The sequence below is a fragment of the Rana temporaria genome, chromosome 6, assembly GCF_905171775.1.
Source record: "Rana temporaria chromosome 6, aRanTem1.1, whole genome shotgun sequence".
Classification (NCBI taxonomy): domain Eukaryota; kingdom Metazoa; phylum Chordata; class Amphibia; order Anura; family Ranidae; genus Rana; species Rana temporaria.
The window spans coordinates 114,467,162-114,483,532 of record NC_053494.1 but is presented as its reverse complement, the minus strand read 5'-3'; the positions used below and the strand labels follow the sequence as shown (position 1 = coordinate 114,483,532).

At 42.9% G+C, this 16,371-nt stretch overlaps 1 protein-coding gene across 3 annotated transcripts in view; it reads left to right on the top strand.

The window, feature by feature from the left end:
* FAM126B (family with sequence similarity 126 member B) overlaps window positions 1-16,371 on the top strand; it is a 155,080-nt gene that overhangs the window by 114,068 nt on the left and 24,641 nt on the right. For all 3 annotated transcript variants that reach the window (XM_040357206.1, XM_040357205.1, XM_040357204.1), the window contains 6 exons: window positions 711-890; window positions 2,352-2,432; window positions 12,416-12,531; window positions 13,150-13,245; window positions 14,812-14,928; window positions 16,271-16,358. In XM_040357206.1, the coding sequence (XP_040213140.1) occupies window positions 711-890; window positions 2,352-2,432; window positions 12,416-12,531; window positions 13,150-13,245; window positions 14,812-14,928; window positions 16,271-16,358 (678 nt within the window). The remainder of the gene's footprint in view (window positions 1-710; window positions 891-2,351; window positions 2,433-12,415; window positions 12,532-13,149; window positions 13,246-14,811; window positions 14,929-16,270; window positions 16,359-16,371) is intronic.

Genomic DNA, 16,371 nt, shown 5'->3' with positions numbered 1-16,371 from the left:
GCCTTTAAACTTGCTAGCAAATTGGGCTAATCCGTTCCCCAGTACAAGCCTCTCCCTCCTGCATCTTCGAAGATGTTCCTTCTCTAATGACAACTCCAAAATTTGTGATTTTTACTTTCAGACTAAGTGACAAATGGTTATTAGGACAAATCTTCCGAGTGTGGACACAGCTTTAAAAATAAACTACAAAAATGTTTGCTGTAGATGCACTTTATACTCCTATAATAGAAAGTGGTGAAATTCTTACCTTTTATTTAAGACCCCTTTCACACTGGTAGCGCAGCCGCATTAGCGGTAAAGCGCTTCTAGTTTTAGTGGCGCTTTACGGACGCTTATAACCCCAAAGAAGGGGTTAAACGCGCCCAAAAAGCGTCGTTGCTGAATCGATGCCCATTGATTTCAATAGCAGGGGCAGTTTATTAGCAGTGTATTTACAACTCCCGCACCGCCCCAAAGACACTGCTTGCAGGACTTTTTTTCCCGTCCTGCAAGCGCACCGCCCCAGTACGAGTGAGTGAGTAACTTGTATAGTGCTACAAATGTGAACTAAATCTCCTCAAGGCGCTCAGGCTTTCACACTAGGGGGGGGGAGGCTTGAGAGTCCAGTGTACTGCTTGTATTTTTTTCCTCTGTTCTACGTTTTCCTTTTGTTATATCAGATGTGATTGTATCACAAATGTTTCTCTTTTTTTTTTTTTTTATATTGTCAGCTTCTGGAACCAATCTGCCACCAGCTTTTTGAGCTCTATCGCAGCTCAGAAGTGCGCCTGAAGAGGTTTACCATGCAATTCTTGCCGGAGTTGGTTTCCATCTACCTGCGCCTCACTGCCAGCCGCGATCGGCAGAGCAATGGCTGTATTGAAGCTCTTTTGTTGGGAATTTACAATCTGGTAAGGACCTTTTTTTATGCTTATGGCATTTACCTTGCCCAATTGATGGCCTCTTCAGGAAGTGCTTTGTTTTTGTTCTTCAATAATTTTTACTAGTTTTAGACATTTCTTTTACAATACCAACAATCGTGCAATCCAATCTTTCAATTACAGTTAGATGTCAATATAATTATAAACTTTCCAGAAATATAATGATCAAAGTAACATCTTAAATCCTTTTTATACAAGAAAAAAAATCTACAATATAAGTATACGAAACACTAAAACTAGAAAGCGAAAAAAAAAACACACATATTCAGCACCGTACGGGATGTATGGGCAAGCATATACGCTGACAGTGTGAAGGAGACCTACTAGGCATCAGCGATCTGTTGATCGCTGGTGCAATGCTTTACAGGCTCCCACTACAAAAAATGAATACACATTTTTTTAACCGCAAAAAGATGTGCATTTATTATTTTTTTGTAAAAAGGTGAACTTATCTTTTTAAAGCTGTTCCAATATTATGTAATACTAATGTATATTAAAAGTATGTGCCATAAACGGTGTCTAAAATTGTACATATATTAAAATGTTTCTCCTGAAAATGCCAGTTTCCTGGTTTTCAGCCGATGGATTGGCTTCAGAACTTCCTGCGTCACTGATCTGGAACAATCGATATAAGGAATTCATCACTTTCTGATATTTGTTTACAGCATATTTATTCTAGGTTTGACTCGAGAAGCACTGACCCCAAACAACAAGCATTTTCTTGAGGGAGGCTTGTAATGGCAGCGCATTTCTCTGACAGAGTCACTTTAAAAATTCTGTGTTTGTCTGCGTTTTTGTTCATGTGCAGTTCTTAGTTTTGCTGTAATACAAAAAATCATCAATGTTTGGCAAAGTGCACATTAAATATGCTGTCTACACATTTACATAATGTAAGGGCAGTCTTATTGCCCCATAACAATAAATACGGCACATACAGAAGTTTCAACGCTTACTTGCTAATTGTACTTAAAGCGACATTCCACCCAAAAGTGGAACTTGCGCTTATCAGATTCCTCCCCCCACAATTGCCACTTTTCGGGGGGGACAGGATACTTGTCTTTGACGGATATCCTTTCCCGCTTCCGGGAGTCTGGGCCGTGGCCCGTGCCATCAGCGTGGGTCTCCTTCCTCCTCCCCCGGCCGCCGGGCCAGTAGGAGAGAGGAGCGGCCTCGCGCATGCGCACTAGGGTTCCTGCTGTGAAGCCGAAAGGCTACACTGCCGGGTAACCTTACCCGCAATGGCAGCGGCAGCACCCAACAGCTGATGGAAACATCAGCTGCGGGTGCCGACATCGCTGGACTCAAGGACAGGTAAGTGTCCATTTATTAAAAGCCAGCAGCTGCAGTATCTGTAGCTGATGGTTTTTTAATTTTTATTTTTATTTTTTGGGTGGAACACCCGTTTAATGACATTGTTTCCCTGCTTTATAGGAAATTGCTGACAAAGATGGAAACAATAAAGTACTGTCATTTACTATACCATCATTATCAAAGCCTTCAATATATCATGAGGTAAGTAGGAAGGAGCAATATATATCTGTTCTGTGTGTCAAAGAAAGCATATCCACGGTTTATATATTTAAAATAAACCAGAGAAACATTCACACTGTCTGTTTTTTGTGTGTTAGGTTTATTCAGAAATGTTGACGCCACAGTCAGGATCTGATTTGTTATCTACTATTTTAGGCCAGGCCCACACTAGTATGCAAAGGAAGGAATATATGGACAGCCACACTTCAAAGTCTTAAAAAGACGTGCCCTTTATTGGGTAAAAGAAAAATGCACTACAGGTACCAGCATACAGTGGGGAAAACAGCTGACGCGTTTCGCATTGAACTTCAATGAAGTGGTAGCTATGACTAAGCATTGAAGCTCAATGCGAAACGCGTCAGCTGTTTTCCCACTGTATGCTGGTACCTGTAGTGCATTTTTGTTTTACCCAATAAAGGGCACGTCTTTTTAAGACTTTGGAGTGCGGCTGTCCATATATTCCTCCCTTTGCATATCCTGCCCATTTCCGGCACCCTTTGGTTCCTGAGTGGACAAGTGATTACCCTAGGTGTGCTCACCTGGAGCGGCAGCTTCCCTACAGGCCCACACTGGTGTGCTGCGTTTTGGTCACAGTATATGTGCATTTTACATGCATTTTTTGCCGTGGTTCCTTTGACTTCTCTTAGGTTACAAGTTTTCTGAAAGTGCACCAAAAATCCTACATTCCACATCTTTGGTGCGAATCACAGTCAATGCAACTGATTTTGAGTATTTATTATTATACAGGATTAATATAGCGCCAACAGTTTGTGCAGCACTTTACAACATCAGGGAAGACAGTACAGTTACAATACAATTCAATACAGGAGGGATCAGAGGGCCCTGCTCGTTGGAGCTTACAGTCTCGAACAGTGGTCATCAACCCTGTCCTCAGGGCCCACTAACAGGTCAGGTTTTTGATTACCTTAGGGCTATGCAGACTAGAATACTGCAATCACTGAGCAGCAAATTGGTTATCTTGCAAAGCTGGCCTGTTACTGGGCCCTGAGGACAGGATTGATGACCACTGGTCTAGAAGTTAAAATCGGGTATTGTACAAACTTCACTTAAAAGTGAAACTTCTACTCATTCTCCTCCCCCCACCCACTTCCTCTGCCATCATTGGAAGTATTTTTCTCTTTTTTTCTCGTGCATGCAGTGGGGAGCTGGCTGTGACAGCAGGAGGTCATAGCCAGCTTCCCACAGCCAAGATGGCAGCACCGGGGGGCCCGTTGACCAGCAAAGAACCACCCTGGGTGAAGACAGCGCTGGACTCCTGGACTGGTAAATGTTCATTAAAAGTCATCAGCTACAGTATTGGTAGCTGCCGACTTAAAACATTTTTTATATAAATAAAAAAACAAAGTTCCCTTTTTGGTGAAACGGCTCAATGGTGCCCCAATAGCCATTTTTATTATCATGATTATTAGGGTTGTCCCGATACCACTTTTTTAGGACTGAGTACAAGTACCGATACTTTTTTTCAAGTACTCACCGATACCGAATACCGATACTTTTTTTAAATGTGTCCCCAAATGCAGCCATGTCCCCCCACATATCCAGCCATGTCCCCCCCCACAGATGCAGCCATGTCCCCCCCACAGATGCAGCCATGTCCCCCCCACAGATGCAGCCATGTCCCCCCCACAGATGCAGCCATGTCCCCCACAGATGCAGCCATGTCCCCCACAGATGCAGCCATGTCCCCCACAGATGCAGCCATGTCCCCCCCACAGATGCAGCCATGTCCCCCCCACAGATGCAGCCATGTCCCCCCCACAGATGCAGCCATGTCCCCCCCCCCACAGATGCAGCCATGCCCCCCCACAGATGCAGCCATGCCCCCCCCCAGATGCAGCCATGTCCCCCCCAGATGCAGCCATGTCCCCCCCAGATGCAGCCATGTCCCCCCCAGATGCAGCCATGTCCCCCCCCCATATGTAGCCATGTCTCCCCCCATATGTAGCCATGTCTCCCCCCATATGTAGCCATGTCTCCCCCCATGCAGCCATGTCTCCCCCCATGCAGCCATGTCTCCCCCCATGCAGCCATGTCTCCCCCCATGCAGCCATGTCTCCCCCCATGCAGCCATGTGTCCCCCCCCCCCATGCAGCCATGTGTCCCCCCCCATGCAGCCATGTGTCCCCCCCCATGCAGCCATGTGTCGTCCCCCCATGCAGCCATGCATCCCCCCCATGCAGCCATGTGTCCCCCCCATGCAGCCATGCATCCCCCCATATCCCGCTTACCTGTAATACGCGCCGGGAACATTATAGCTTAGAATATCTGTAATGATTGGCGCCGCGCTGCGTATAGACACTCCCCCTCGCTCGGGATTGGACAGTTCACCCGAGCAAGGGGGAGTGTCTATGCGCGGCGCGGATCATTACAGCTATTCAAAGCTGTAATGTTCCCGGCGCGTATTACACAGTCGGCGGTAGCAGGGAAGCGGCGTAACGGCGGCGGGTTGCGGCGTGACGGGGGGGGGGGAGTATTCTATTTGGGTATCGGGGGTATTTGCGGGATTACGAGTACTCCCGCAAATACTCGGAATCGGTACCGATACTAGTATCGGTATCGGGACAACCCTAATGATAAGGGAAAAAATGGGCACTGCTGCCGAAGTGCCTCCAAAGTGATTTAGCAGTGCCGCTACACGGGCGCATTAAACCCTTCATTCGGCCGCTAAAACGATGGTAAAGCGCCGCTAAAGCTACCAGAGTTTTACCGTCAATGCCTGCCCGGGTCTCTAAAAAAAAGAAAAAAAAAAGAAAAATCTTCACAGCAGCCATACTGCTACTTTAAATTCAAAAAAGAAACAAGCAAGCACAGCGCTGTGCTTTACAAATGTGCTTTGGATTCTTTCGGCTTTGGTACTCGCAGAAAAACTGAGCTAAATTTCTTTCAACAAAATAAAAAGCCAGGGGGAGAAGCCTGTTCATGTGACTTTGACAGATCACATGATCGGACTGCCTCCAGTCACAGAGCTTTCTCTGCTTCATTGAAAAGAGAAAAGTCTTTGAATTACTACTGATAAGTGATACCTTTTGGGATCTTGTCAGTCATATAGAATGATGAGTGGACTAGTATGCACCAGTCCACTAAAAACTAGCCTCTTCAAACACTAGACAGATTTTACGTAACCAAATAGCTTTATTTAGAAGAACGTCTTCACAAAGGGTATTGAATGATGACTCCATCAATAAGTAAAAGCAATTCCCCCTTTAAAGTTCAGACCTCAGTCAGTCTCCTGCAGTCTGATGACAACAAAAAATTAAAGGGGGAAAAAGTAAAATAAAAAAAAATTAAAATAACGCAATCACGCGCAAAAGCAAACTCAAAAGTCAGTCCCGCACACGTATGTATATGGTAATCGCACTATGCGAGGTATTGTCGTGACTGTCAATTCAGCCGCCAGACCTCCTATGTAATTCTATACTGGTAACCTGTAAAGGCTTTCAAAGCGTCGCATGTGGAGATTTTTTAATACTGTAGTTTGTTACCATTCTACAGGCATATGCAATTTTAAAGCGTGACATGTTGGGTATCCATTTATTCGATGTAAGATCATCTTTTACATTTCACAAAACAATGGGTATTATACTGTGTGTATTTTAGAAGAAAGAAAGAAGCGGAAATATATAAAAATTTGAAACTGCTAACATTATTTTCTCTTTGCTTTCAGAAAATATATGTTTGGGGGTTCGAAGTATTTCGTAAAAAAAAAATATATATAGATTTTTACATGTATGAGAGAAGTGTCAGAATTGGCACCAACTGGTGATTAAAGAAAAAAGATATTGCTAAAATTGGCTTTTGCTGCATCCACCTTAAATTTGTGAAACACTGAGTAGTAGGAGATAAAAAGGGAGAACAACAAAAACTTCTTCTTAAAAGGGTTCATTGATCCTCCATTATAAAACAAAACTGTTCTTGTCTGACAAATTGGTGTCTGGAAAGGTTTTTACATAATGATCTACTTATTATCGCAAACATCCACTGTTAGATGATGCAGCGTTAATTGCAGTTTGATGTATGTTTGCAAATGGATTTCCTTTGCGATGTGATTTATTTTATTGTTTTCACTTTTGCTGTATTTGGCCTTGTAAAAGCAAGGGCTGGGAATTAAGGTGAAGCACTAATGTAGGTAACAAAGACCTTTCAGACTTCATAGAAGAGTTTTTGTTGGAAAATAATATCTTGAGCAATAGTCCGCATAGATTCACAAAAGACAGAAGTTGTCAAACAAATCTGATTTCTTTTTTTGAGGAAGTAAGCACCAACTTGGACAAAGGAGGTTGCTGTTGATATAGAATACTTGGATTTTGCAATAGCATTTGACACAGTTTCCCACACATGGCTAATATGTAAAGTAAAGTCTACAGGCTTGGAAAATTCTTATTTTAAAAATGGATGGCAAACTGGCTAAAAGACCGTATTCACAGATCAGTGTTTTTTCCGAATGGTCTAAGGTAGGGTTGTCCCGATACCGAGCATTTGCGCGAGTACTTGTACTCGTGCAAATGTTCCCAATGCTTCACCTGATACTTTTTTTTTTTTTTTTTAAGGTAGAGTGGCCGGAGAGGGCGGGAGGAGTCAGTGGCTGGAGAGGGTGGGGGAGTGCGGGCGGAGTCTGGCTGGAGAGGGCGGACAGTCGTGGATGGAGAGTGCAGGCGGAGTTGGCTAGAGAGGGGGCGGGCAGAGTCGGTGGAAGGTTTGCGGGGGCGGAGAGCGAGTCCTCACCTGCATTGGTAAGCTGGCAGGGGTGTAGGGCAGCCGCATCAGGATCGGTGAACGTCCCTACACCAATCTTGGTACACCCTGCACTAGGCTGCAATAAGCAGCAGCAGACATCTTGTTACACCCAGCTTTTTATTTTTATTTTTATAAATCTGGTAATTTTTTGCAACATTTCAGTGCCCACAAGTGCCATCTATTAGTGCTCACAAGTACCACCTATCAGTGCCACTTATCAGTGCATTCAGTATCATCTATCAGTGCCCACAAGTGCCACCTATGAGTGCAATCAGTGCCCATAAGTTCCGCCTATCAGTGCCAGCCACCTGTCAGTGCCACCTATCAGTCCCCATCTGTCAAACTGTCACATGACATTGAAAAAAAAGTATTGTAATCAGTATCGGCGCGAGTACTTGGAAAAAAGTATCGGTACTTGTACTCGGCCTTTAAAAAGTGGTATCGGGACAACCCTAGTCTAAGGTTATTAATGGTGTATCCCAAGGTTTAATGCTGGGTCCCTTACTTTTTAATATATTCATAAATGTTTGGTTGTTTGGGATTAGTATTTGCAGATGACACCAAGCTATGTAATGGAATAATGTCCTTACAGGATGTCTCCAACATACAAGCAGACCTCAGACCTCAATGTACAAGTTGCATAACTGTGGCAAATGAGGTTTGATGTTAATGAATGTAAAGTTATGCACTTGGGGGGCTAAAAACATGCATGCATCATACAGCGGAATCAGTGGTGGTGAAGGATCTGGGTGTTCTGGTAGATTATAAACATGATAACCGCATACGTGTCAAGCTGCAGTTCTTAAAGCAAGCAAAATACTTTATTGTATTTAACCACTTAAGGACCACCGCACAACGATATACGTCGGCAGAATGGCACGGCTGGGCACATGGACGTATATATACACATCCCCTTTAAGAGCACAGCCGTGGCGCGCCTGTGGGACCCGCGGTTTGTGTAAACAAACCTTCCCCGTTTTTCTCTGTGGCAATGTCAGTGATCGTCTATTCCCTGATGTAGGGAACGACGATCACTGACGTCAATCGTCCAGCCCCGCCCCCTGTTAGAAACACACATGAGGTCACGCTTGACCCCTACAGCGCCCCCTAGTGGTTAACCCCTTCGCTGCAATTGTCATTTTCACAGTAATCAGTGCATTTTTATAGCACTTTTCACTGTGAAAATGACAATGGTCCCAAAAATGGGTCAAAAGTTTCCGATGTGTCCGCCATAATGTCGCAGTCACGGAAAAAATCGCTGATCGCCGCCGTTAGTAGTAAAAAAAATATATTAATAAAAATGCCATAACTATCCCCTATTTCGTAAACGCTATAAAGTTTGCGCAAACCAATCGATAAACGCTTATTGCGAATTTTTTTTTATACCAAAAATAGGTAGAAGAATATGTATCAACCTAAACTGAGGAAAACATTTTTTTTTTTTTTTTTTTTTTTATAAGGCGATATTTATTATAGCAAAAAGTAAAAAATATTGCATTTTTTTCAAAATTGTCGCTCTACTTTTGTTTCTAGCGCAAAAAATAAAAACCGCAGAGGTGATCAAATACCACCAAAAGAAAGCTGTATTTGTGGGGAAAAAGGACGCCATTTTTGCTTGGGAGCCACGTCGCATGACCACGCAATTGTCAGTTAAAGGGACGCAGTGCTGAATCGCAAAAAGGGGCAAGGTCCTTAACCTGCATATTGGTCCGGGTCTTAAGTGGTTAAAGAGGTATAAACTTTAGAGAGAAAAATTTCCCCTAAAGAAATCATTAGTAAGACCCCATCGGGAAAATGCAGTTCAATTTTGGGCACCAGTTCACAAAAAGGATATTGGGAAACTGGAGAAAGTGTAAAGAGCAACCAAACTGATAAGAGGCACAGAAGAGCTTAGCTATGAGGAAAAACTTGCTGAACTGAATGTATTCTCTATTGAGAAGAGGTAATTGAGGGTGGATATGATCAACATCTGTAAATACATAAGAGGTCAATTTAGTGAACTTGATGTTATTCGCTTTAAGGTTGTCACCAAGGACAAGGCGACACTGTCTGGAGGGAAAGAGTTGACCTCCAAATACAGAAAGGCTGCTTCACAGTAGGAGATGTGAAAATGTAGAATAGCCTCGAGACTTGGTTCTGGCCGGCTCCGTAGATTGTTTTAGACAATACAAGGGGTAGATGATCCAGGAAATATCTGATAACCTCTTGGGGAATCAACTGCGGTTTTGGGATTGTGTAGATTGAGGATTTCTATTTGTGCGTGTCTGTTTATTTATATTGGTTGAACTAGAAGGACTTGTTTTTTTGTTTCTTAACCCTTACTAACTATAGACACAGGCAACTTACTTATAAACTATGGGGCAGATCCACAAAGATCTGCCCCGGCGCAATGTATATGAGATACGCTACGCCGCCGTACCTTGCCTTGCTTTAGTTTGAATCCTCAAACATTTTGCGCCGTAAGTTACGACGGCGTAGTGTATCTCAAGCGGCGTAACGGCGCGCAATTTAAATCGGCGATTAGGGGGCGTGTTTCATTTAAATGAAGCGCGTCCCCGCGCCGAATGAACTGCGCATGCGCCGTCCCTAAATTTCCCGCCGTGCATTGCGCTAAATGACGTCACGAGGACGTCATTTTTTTTAACATAGACATGACTTACGTACATTTCGATTCACGGACGACTTACGCAAAAAAAAAAAAAAAAATTTCAAATGAAACCCGGGAACGACGGCCATACTTAACAAAGCAAGTCTAACTATACGTGACGAAATACCAGCATTCACTATAGGCCGGAAAAAGCTGACTAGAGACGCCGTAAAAAAATGCGACGGCCGCTCGTACGTTCGCGGATCGTCGGAAATAGCTAATTTGCATACCCAACGCGGAAAACGACGTGAACACCACCCAGCGGACGCCGAAGAATTGCATCTTAGATCAGAAGGAGTACGAAGACGTACACCTGTCGGATCTAACCCAGAAGCCGTCGTATCTTGTTTGGAGGATTCAAAACAACGATACGACGCGGGAAATTTGAAAGTACGCCGGCGTATCAGTAGATACACAGGCGTACTCGCTCTGTGGATCTGCCCCCATGGGTTTTAAAAGGGTTGTAAAGGTTTGTGCATTTTCACCTTAATGCATCCTAGTCATCCTATCCGCTGTCTTTGGCCCCCCCGTTTTACTTACCTGAGCCCGTTCACCTGCTGCATGCGTCCCCCGGCGTCCTCTTCTCGATGGAGTCTGATAGCAGCGCAGCCATTGGCTCCCACTGCTGTCAATCACATCCAATAAATCGGCCGCCGGGGGGCCGAACTGTCTATGGACGCCAAGTGCATGACACGGTAGCACGCCCGCAAGCTAACCCCCTCAGGAAAGAGCTTCCCTGAGGGGGTTAGCTTTAGCGGGGAGGAGCCAAGACAGCTGCCAGGGGACCCCAGAACAACCGGATCGGGGCCACTCTGCAAAACGAACTGCACGGTGGAGGTAAGTATGACATGTTGGTTATTTAAAAAAAAAAAAATCGAACCTTTACAACCCCTTTAAGCTTGGCGATTGGACACTGGCAATCCTTTAAGGACAGACCCCCTGCCTCACCCAGTCCTATCCCACTCCGCCAGTCCTCGTTTTTTTGCTAGTGTCTGAAGGTGATGGACCTCCTTCGCTTCAGTAGTTCTTTTTTCTTTGTTACTTTTATGTAATGCTTCTCTAAAATCTCCCCTGTCTTCTAAGGTCTACACAAGAGCAGTGTATCTGGATTGATGCAAGCTTGGTAAAACCTTTGAACCTGTGCCTGCGCCTTATGCAGTGAGGACATTTGTAATATTGCTTTGGGCACTGAATCTTGTGTGAGTTGCTCACCTTCGCACTTGTTGCGACATGTTGAGTTAGCTGGAGGGTGCTATATAGGTCCATGGCCGTGCTCCATCATCATAGAACCCAGTCCCTGAAGATCCCTTTAGAGGTGTTCCCACTGTGAAGGGCAAAGCCTGAACTTTGTATGCAGTCCAGTGTTGTGGACAGGTAGGATAGGGTCACCCTGTATCTCTGATCGTTGCTGTATAAAAAGGACTATGATTGGATTGTATTCATTTCACAGTGCAAGCTTTTCAATCTTACTTTTACTAAAACTTTCACTAAACTTTAACCTCTTAGAGCCCAGTCCCATTTGGATGACCAGGTGTTGCATCACACCACTGGTCACACACTTTAATGCTAGTTTCACCTAGAGCCCTTGTAAGGTACTCGGATGCTTCCTCTCTCCTTTTTGCCACAAGGATTTGTTGCAGGATGGTTACTTGGGTTATCGTGTACTCCCCACGGGCACCCTTACCTTATCTCTGAAAACTCTTCTTTGTAAGTACGCCTGGGGGAGTACCTCCCTTCTCCTTGTACCTATGATGGAGACCAAGCAAAAAGGAGCCAATTCAAAATAGCAAGCAAATATTTGTTCTAAACCCACACAACACTCATTCTTAGAGTGGCAATACGTCCCTTGCACCAAAGCAATAACAAATCTAACACCGGCCTCAGAATCTGATTCTAGCTCTATCTTAGGCATTCAACAAGCAGCCAACTTGACAAGCAGAATGTTCTGCATTCATGTCACAATTTCTTGGTCAGATTATGGCCTTAATACAACCTTCTTTGTCCAGGGCTCAGAAAAGCCCTCCTCCTTTCTCTTACTCCTGTTTCTTAACCATAGTCGGACCCTAAAATGCCAGTCCTAGAGGATGCAAAATCAGAAGGCAATTAAGTGAACGTTGAGGTAGTGTTGGAGAAAGCCATGGAAGTCATTTATCCCCCATATTGTCACTATATTGAACATGGAGGCATCACGCAACATGCTTGCTAACATTTAGAAGCTCATTGTCTCAGTCTGCAAAAGCCTTGGCACTGTACAAATTAACTCTCCTCCGTCTCGCCATGTGCCTTCACTGCCTATGAGCCTATAACCCGTGGTGTATGAATAAATTGTCGGTGTCTTTTACTGTACTTCAAGATATCGAATACAGATAAGTCAAAGTTCCTTTTTTTTTTTTTTTTTTTTATATTGTATTCTGTATAATATCTTTTGATAGAGGGCATCATTTACATTTGAGCTTATTGGATGATTTTTTTATGTTTTTTTCACCCTCATATTTTATGTTATGTTCTCTTTTTCTCTTTCCATTGTGCATCTTCTCATTCATGATTCCAATGGTTTGGTTAGCCATCATCATTAGGGTCTATGGCTTTGACTGAGGGAGCTTTGAGTCAGCATGATCTCATCAGGGTTGTTTACAGTGATCTGCACCCCCAGAGGGAAACCTTTACAGCACAAAACAGGTAAGAAGGACTCTAGTGGGAAGAGAACTTGCTGAACTGATGATTTCTGGCTATAGAAGGATCGAAATGTGTCCAGTTTAGCAGGGATTGGCCGAATTGTGATTAATGCGTGGCTGTCCCTGCTTGACAGTTGAGGCCCCGTACACACGTCCGAGGAACTCGACGTGCCAAACACATCGAGTTCCTCGTCGTGTTCAGTGTGGAAGCCGCCGAGATCTCGGCGGGCCGACTTTCCTCATTGAACAACGAGGAAATAGAGAACATGTTCTCTTTTCGGCCCCACGAGTTCCTCGTCGGCTTCCTCGCTGAAAAGTGTACACACGACCGAGTTTCTCGGCAGAATCCAGCTCCGACCGAGTTTCTGGCTGAATTCTGCCAAGAAACTCGGTCGTGTGTACGGGGCCTGACTGTTTTATTGACCCTTTGTCAAACAGACATGCTGGAAATCTTTTGTATGACAACGTGGAGTCCTACTGTCAGAATACAATGTCCTGGATGTGAATAAAGGAATCTCAGTACCCTTTTTTCTTCAGCTCTCTGGCTGAATTACAAAAACTAGCAGTCTTTGGCCAGCTTTAGTTGCATGTGTCATAAACTATATTTTTTATGTTCTTGCAGGTTTGAAGTGCTGAGCTTTCTCATGTTGTGCTACAACTCTGCTATTGTCTACATGCCTCCTTCCTCCTACCAGTCACTATGTAGAATGGGTTCTAGGTAAGTAGGAAAACCTAATCATAGTAGACGGGACTGCTCAAAGTATGACTGCCTGTTGTCTGTGCTTGACCATCTGGAGCTAGCAAAGAACACTGTAGACCAGAGGAGGCACAGTCTTTACAAGAAAATTGACATAGTCCTTGAAATCCTTGTATTGCCTTCATCTTAGTCCAGACTTGCGTTAAGCTTGCCATAAATTATACAATTTTCTTATCCAATTTCCTTTTTAGCTGTACCTTCAGCTATGTAGTGCAAGGGCCTGCCTGACTGCATACAATCTGAAAGTGTTTAGGTTTGACCTCATATTATATGTTTTTTGTAAATCTAAAGGAAAATTGGACATGAAAATTGTATAATGTATGGCCAGCCTTGGCTGGGTACCACTAATGGAATCATTCTCTAGCTTAGAAGTATGCAGGATCTTAATTATAAGAAACAAGTTTTCAAGGGGGAGTACTATTGTCTCCATATAGTTGACAACCAAAAATCTAGGGCTCTTTTAATCATAACAACATTAAAACTTGGGACTCCAAGACACTGACACAGCATACAGACACCAAGGGTGACCACTTGTGAAAGCAATAAGCTCCTGTCCTGTATTTGTTCACCATGTATAGGTTTAAATAAAACGTTTACCGAGATAGATGACCTGTTTATTTTCAGATCATTGGTTGTGTAACGTTTGCCTTATTTATTCATTTCTAAATGGAAGTCATAGCATTTTTTAAGAATGGCATAATATAGATTTGTAAAAAATGTGAACAGATATGACAGAAAACTGTTGACATACTTTTCAATTTGATGCTTTAAATGCAATCAGGCAACTAACTTTTTCAAAAAAAGAGGTCGGTAATGGCAACCTATAGTATTCTCTCAGGTACAGGTTTCCTTTACCGGTCCCTTCAGAAACAGGTAGTGCTAGAAAAGGGCTAAAGATGACATGCTAGCATGTGAGAAGTTTCAGGTGATTTTCATCACTCCTTAAAGCGGAGTTCCGGACACAATTTCACTTTTTATATATAAATACCCCTGTAATACACAAGCTTAATGTATTCTAGTAAAGTTAGTCTGTAAACTAAGGTCCGTTTTGTTAGGTTGTTACAGCATTTAGACACTTTATAAAATAGAAATTGACTGGGGCCATCTTAAGTGTGGGCATCATGAAGCCAGACTGTATGACTTCCTGGATTTCAGCCTTGCAGATCTTGCACATGCTCAGTGCTGCACAAGCAATGTAATAGTTTTCAGATCAGGTTTCAGCACCTGTACTGTCCAAGTCACATGATTATTCGAGACTGGGGAGTGCACAGACTCCTGGAAAGTTACACCCACTACATTCCCAGGAGTCTGTGCGGTGAAGCTTAAGCACCTAGGTGCAGGAAGAGGGAAGATTAACTATTCTGCCTAGCAACAACACTTTGAAGGCATCTAAAAAAATTTTTTTTTTTCTTAAAGGACTAATGACATTTTTTTAAAACTACTGATGTAATGTTATATTTATGGGTGGAACTCCACTTTAAGATTTGTATTAAAAATTTGTATTTTGTGTTCTTTCTTTCTTTGCAGATTGTGCGTTAGTGGCTTTCCTCGGCAGCATGAGAAGCGCTGGAAAGAGTTGTGTGGTCGTGTTGTGCTTGATTCTGATTTCATGGTCCAACTGCTCACTGGTGTCTATCATGCTATGTAAGTCTTCTCAAAACACAAAAAAAAATTACTCATTCTGAATCTTTTACTTTTCCAAATATGCCATTGTTGACAGTATATTAATGCATACTTCATGTTTTCTCCCTTTGCAGGCATGGCACATTCCACTTATGAACTAATAAAAACCTGTTCTGATTGGGCTACTTTTTACTTGGCAATAGCAGAATGGAAAACTGAGTCCTGTTTGATCCAGTTTTTCACCAGCAGTGGCATGAACTTGGACTAATGTACTTCTTCATCAAGCTTGTGCAGTTAACATTAAAGAAGAAGTATAGCCCAAGCTTTTTGGGTCACAGGAGTGCAGTTATTTCTGCATTCCTGTGACCTGGTTTCAGTAGACACTGAAAACAGGTCACAAGAATTCCATACTTCTCTTAAAAAAATCTAGAATGCAGGAACTCGTGTAATAATTTTACTCTAGAGTTCTATTAGCTTAGACCAGGGGTTGACAAATTTGCTTGGAATCTAGGAGCCAGCTAAAAAAGTTAGGAGCCAGAAAACGCACCCCGTCCCGACGAGCTTGCGCGCAGAAGCGAACACATACGTGAGCAGCGCCTGCATATGTAAACGGTGTTCAAACCACACATGTGAGGTATCGCCGCGATTGGTAGAGCGAGAGCAATAATTCTAGCCCTAGACCTCCTCTGTAACTCAAAATATGCAACCTGTAGATTTTTTTAAACGTCGCCTATGGAGATTTTAAAGGGTAAAAGTTTGTCGGCATTCCACGAGCGGACGCAATTTTGAAGCGTGACATGTTGGGTATGAATTTACCCCGTGTAACATTATCTTTCATAATATGAAAAAAAAATGGGGATAACTTTACTGTTGTCTTATTTTTTAATTAAAAAAAGTGTAATTTTTTCCCAAAAAAAACGCTGTGCAAATACGGCATAACAAAGTATTGCAACGATCGCCATTTTATTCTCTAGGGTGTTAGGATAAAAAATATATATAATGTTTGTGGGTTCTAATTAGAGGGAAGAAGATGGCAGTGAAAATAGTGAAAAATGACATTAGAATTGCTGTTTAACTTGTAATACCAACGGCCACCACCAGATGGCGCCAGCTCACACTATACTTTCATAAGACACTATGTTATGCAGAAGTTTTATAGAAGTCTTCTAGGGTTTAAGTTTTCTTATTGGGAATAAAGTTCTTCAGTTCACCTTAGACTAGTAACATCATTGTGATTTTATATGTATGCAATAGTGGTAATTCATAAGACCTGAGAAAACATGATAGTCAAAGGATTTTAATTCTCATATTTTTCCAAATATTATTTTAGTTCATTTTAATTAATTGCTGTATACTTGTACAGATACAATGGAGAATGGGAGCTTGGACAGGAGGTTCTTGATGACATCATCTATCGAGCCCAGCTGGAGCTCTACTCTCAGCCACTATTGGTAATTGCTTTGT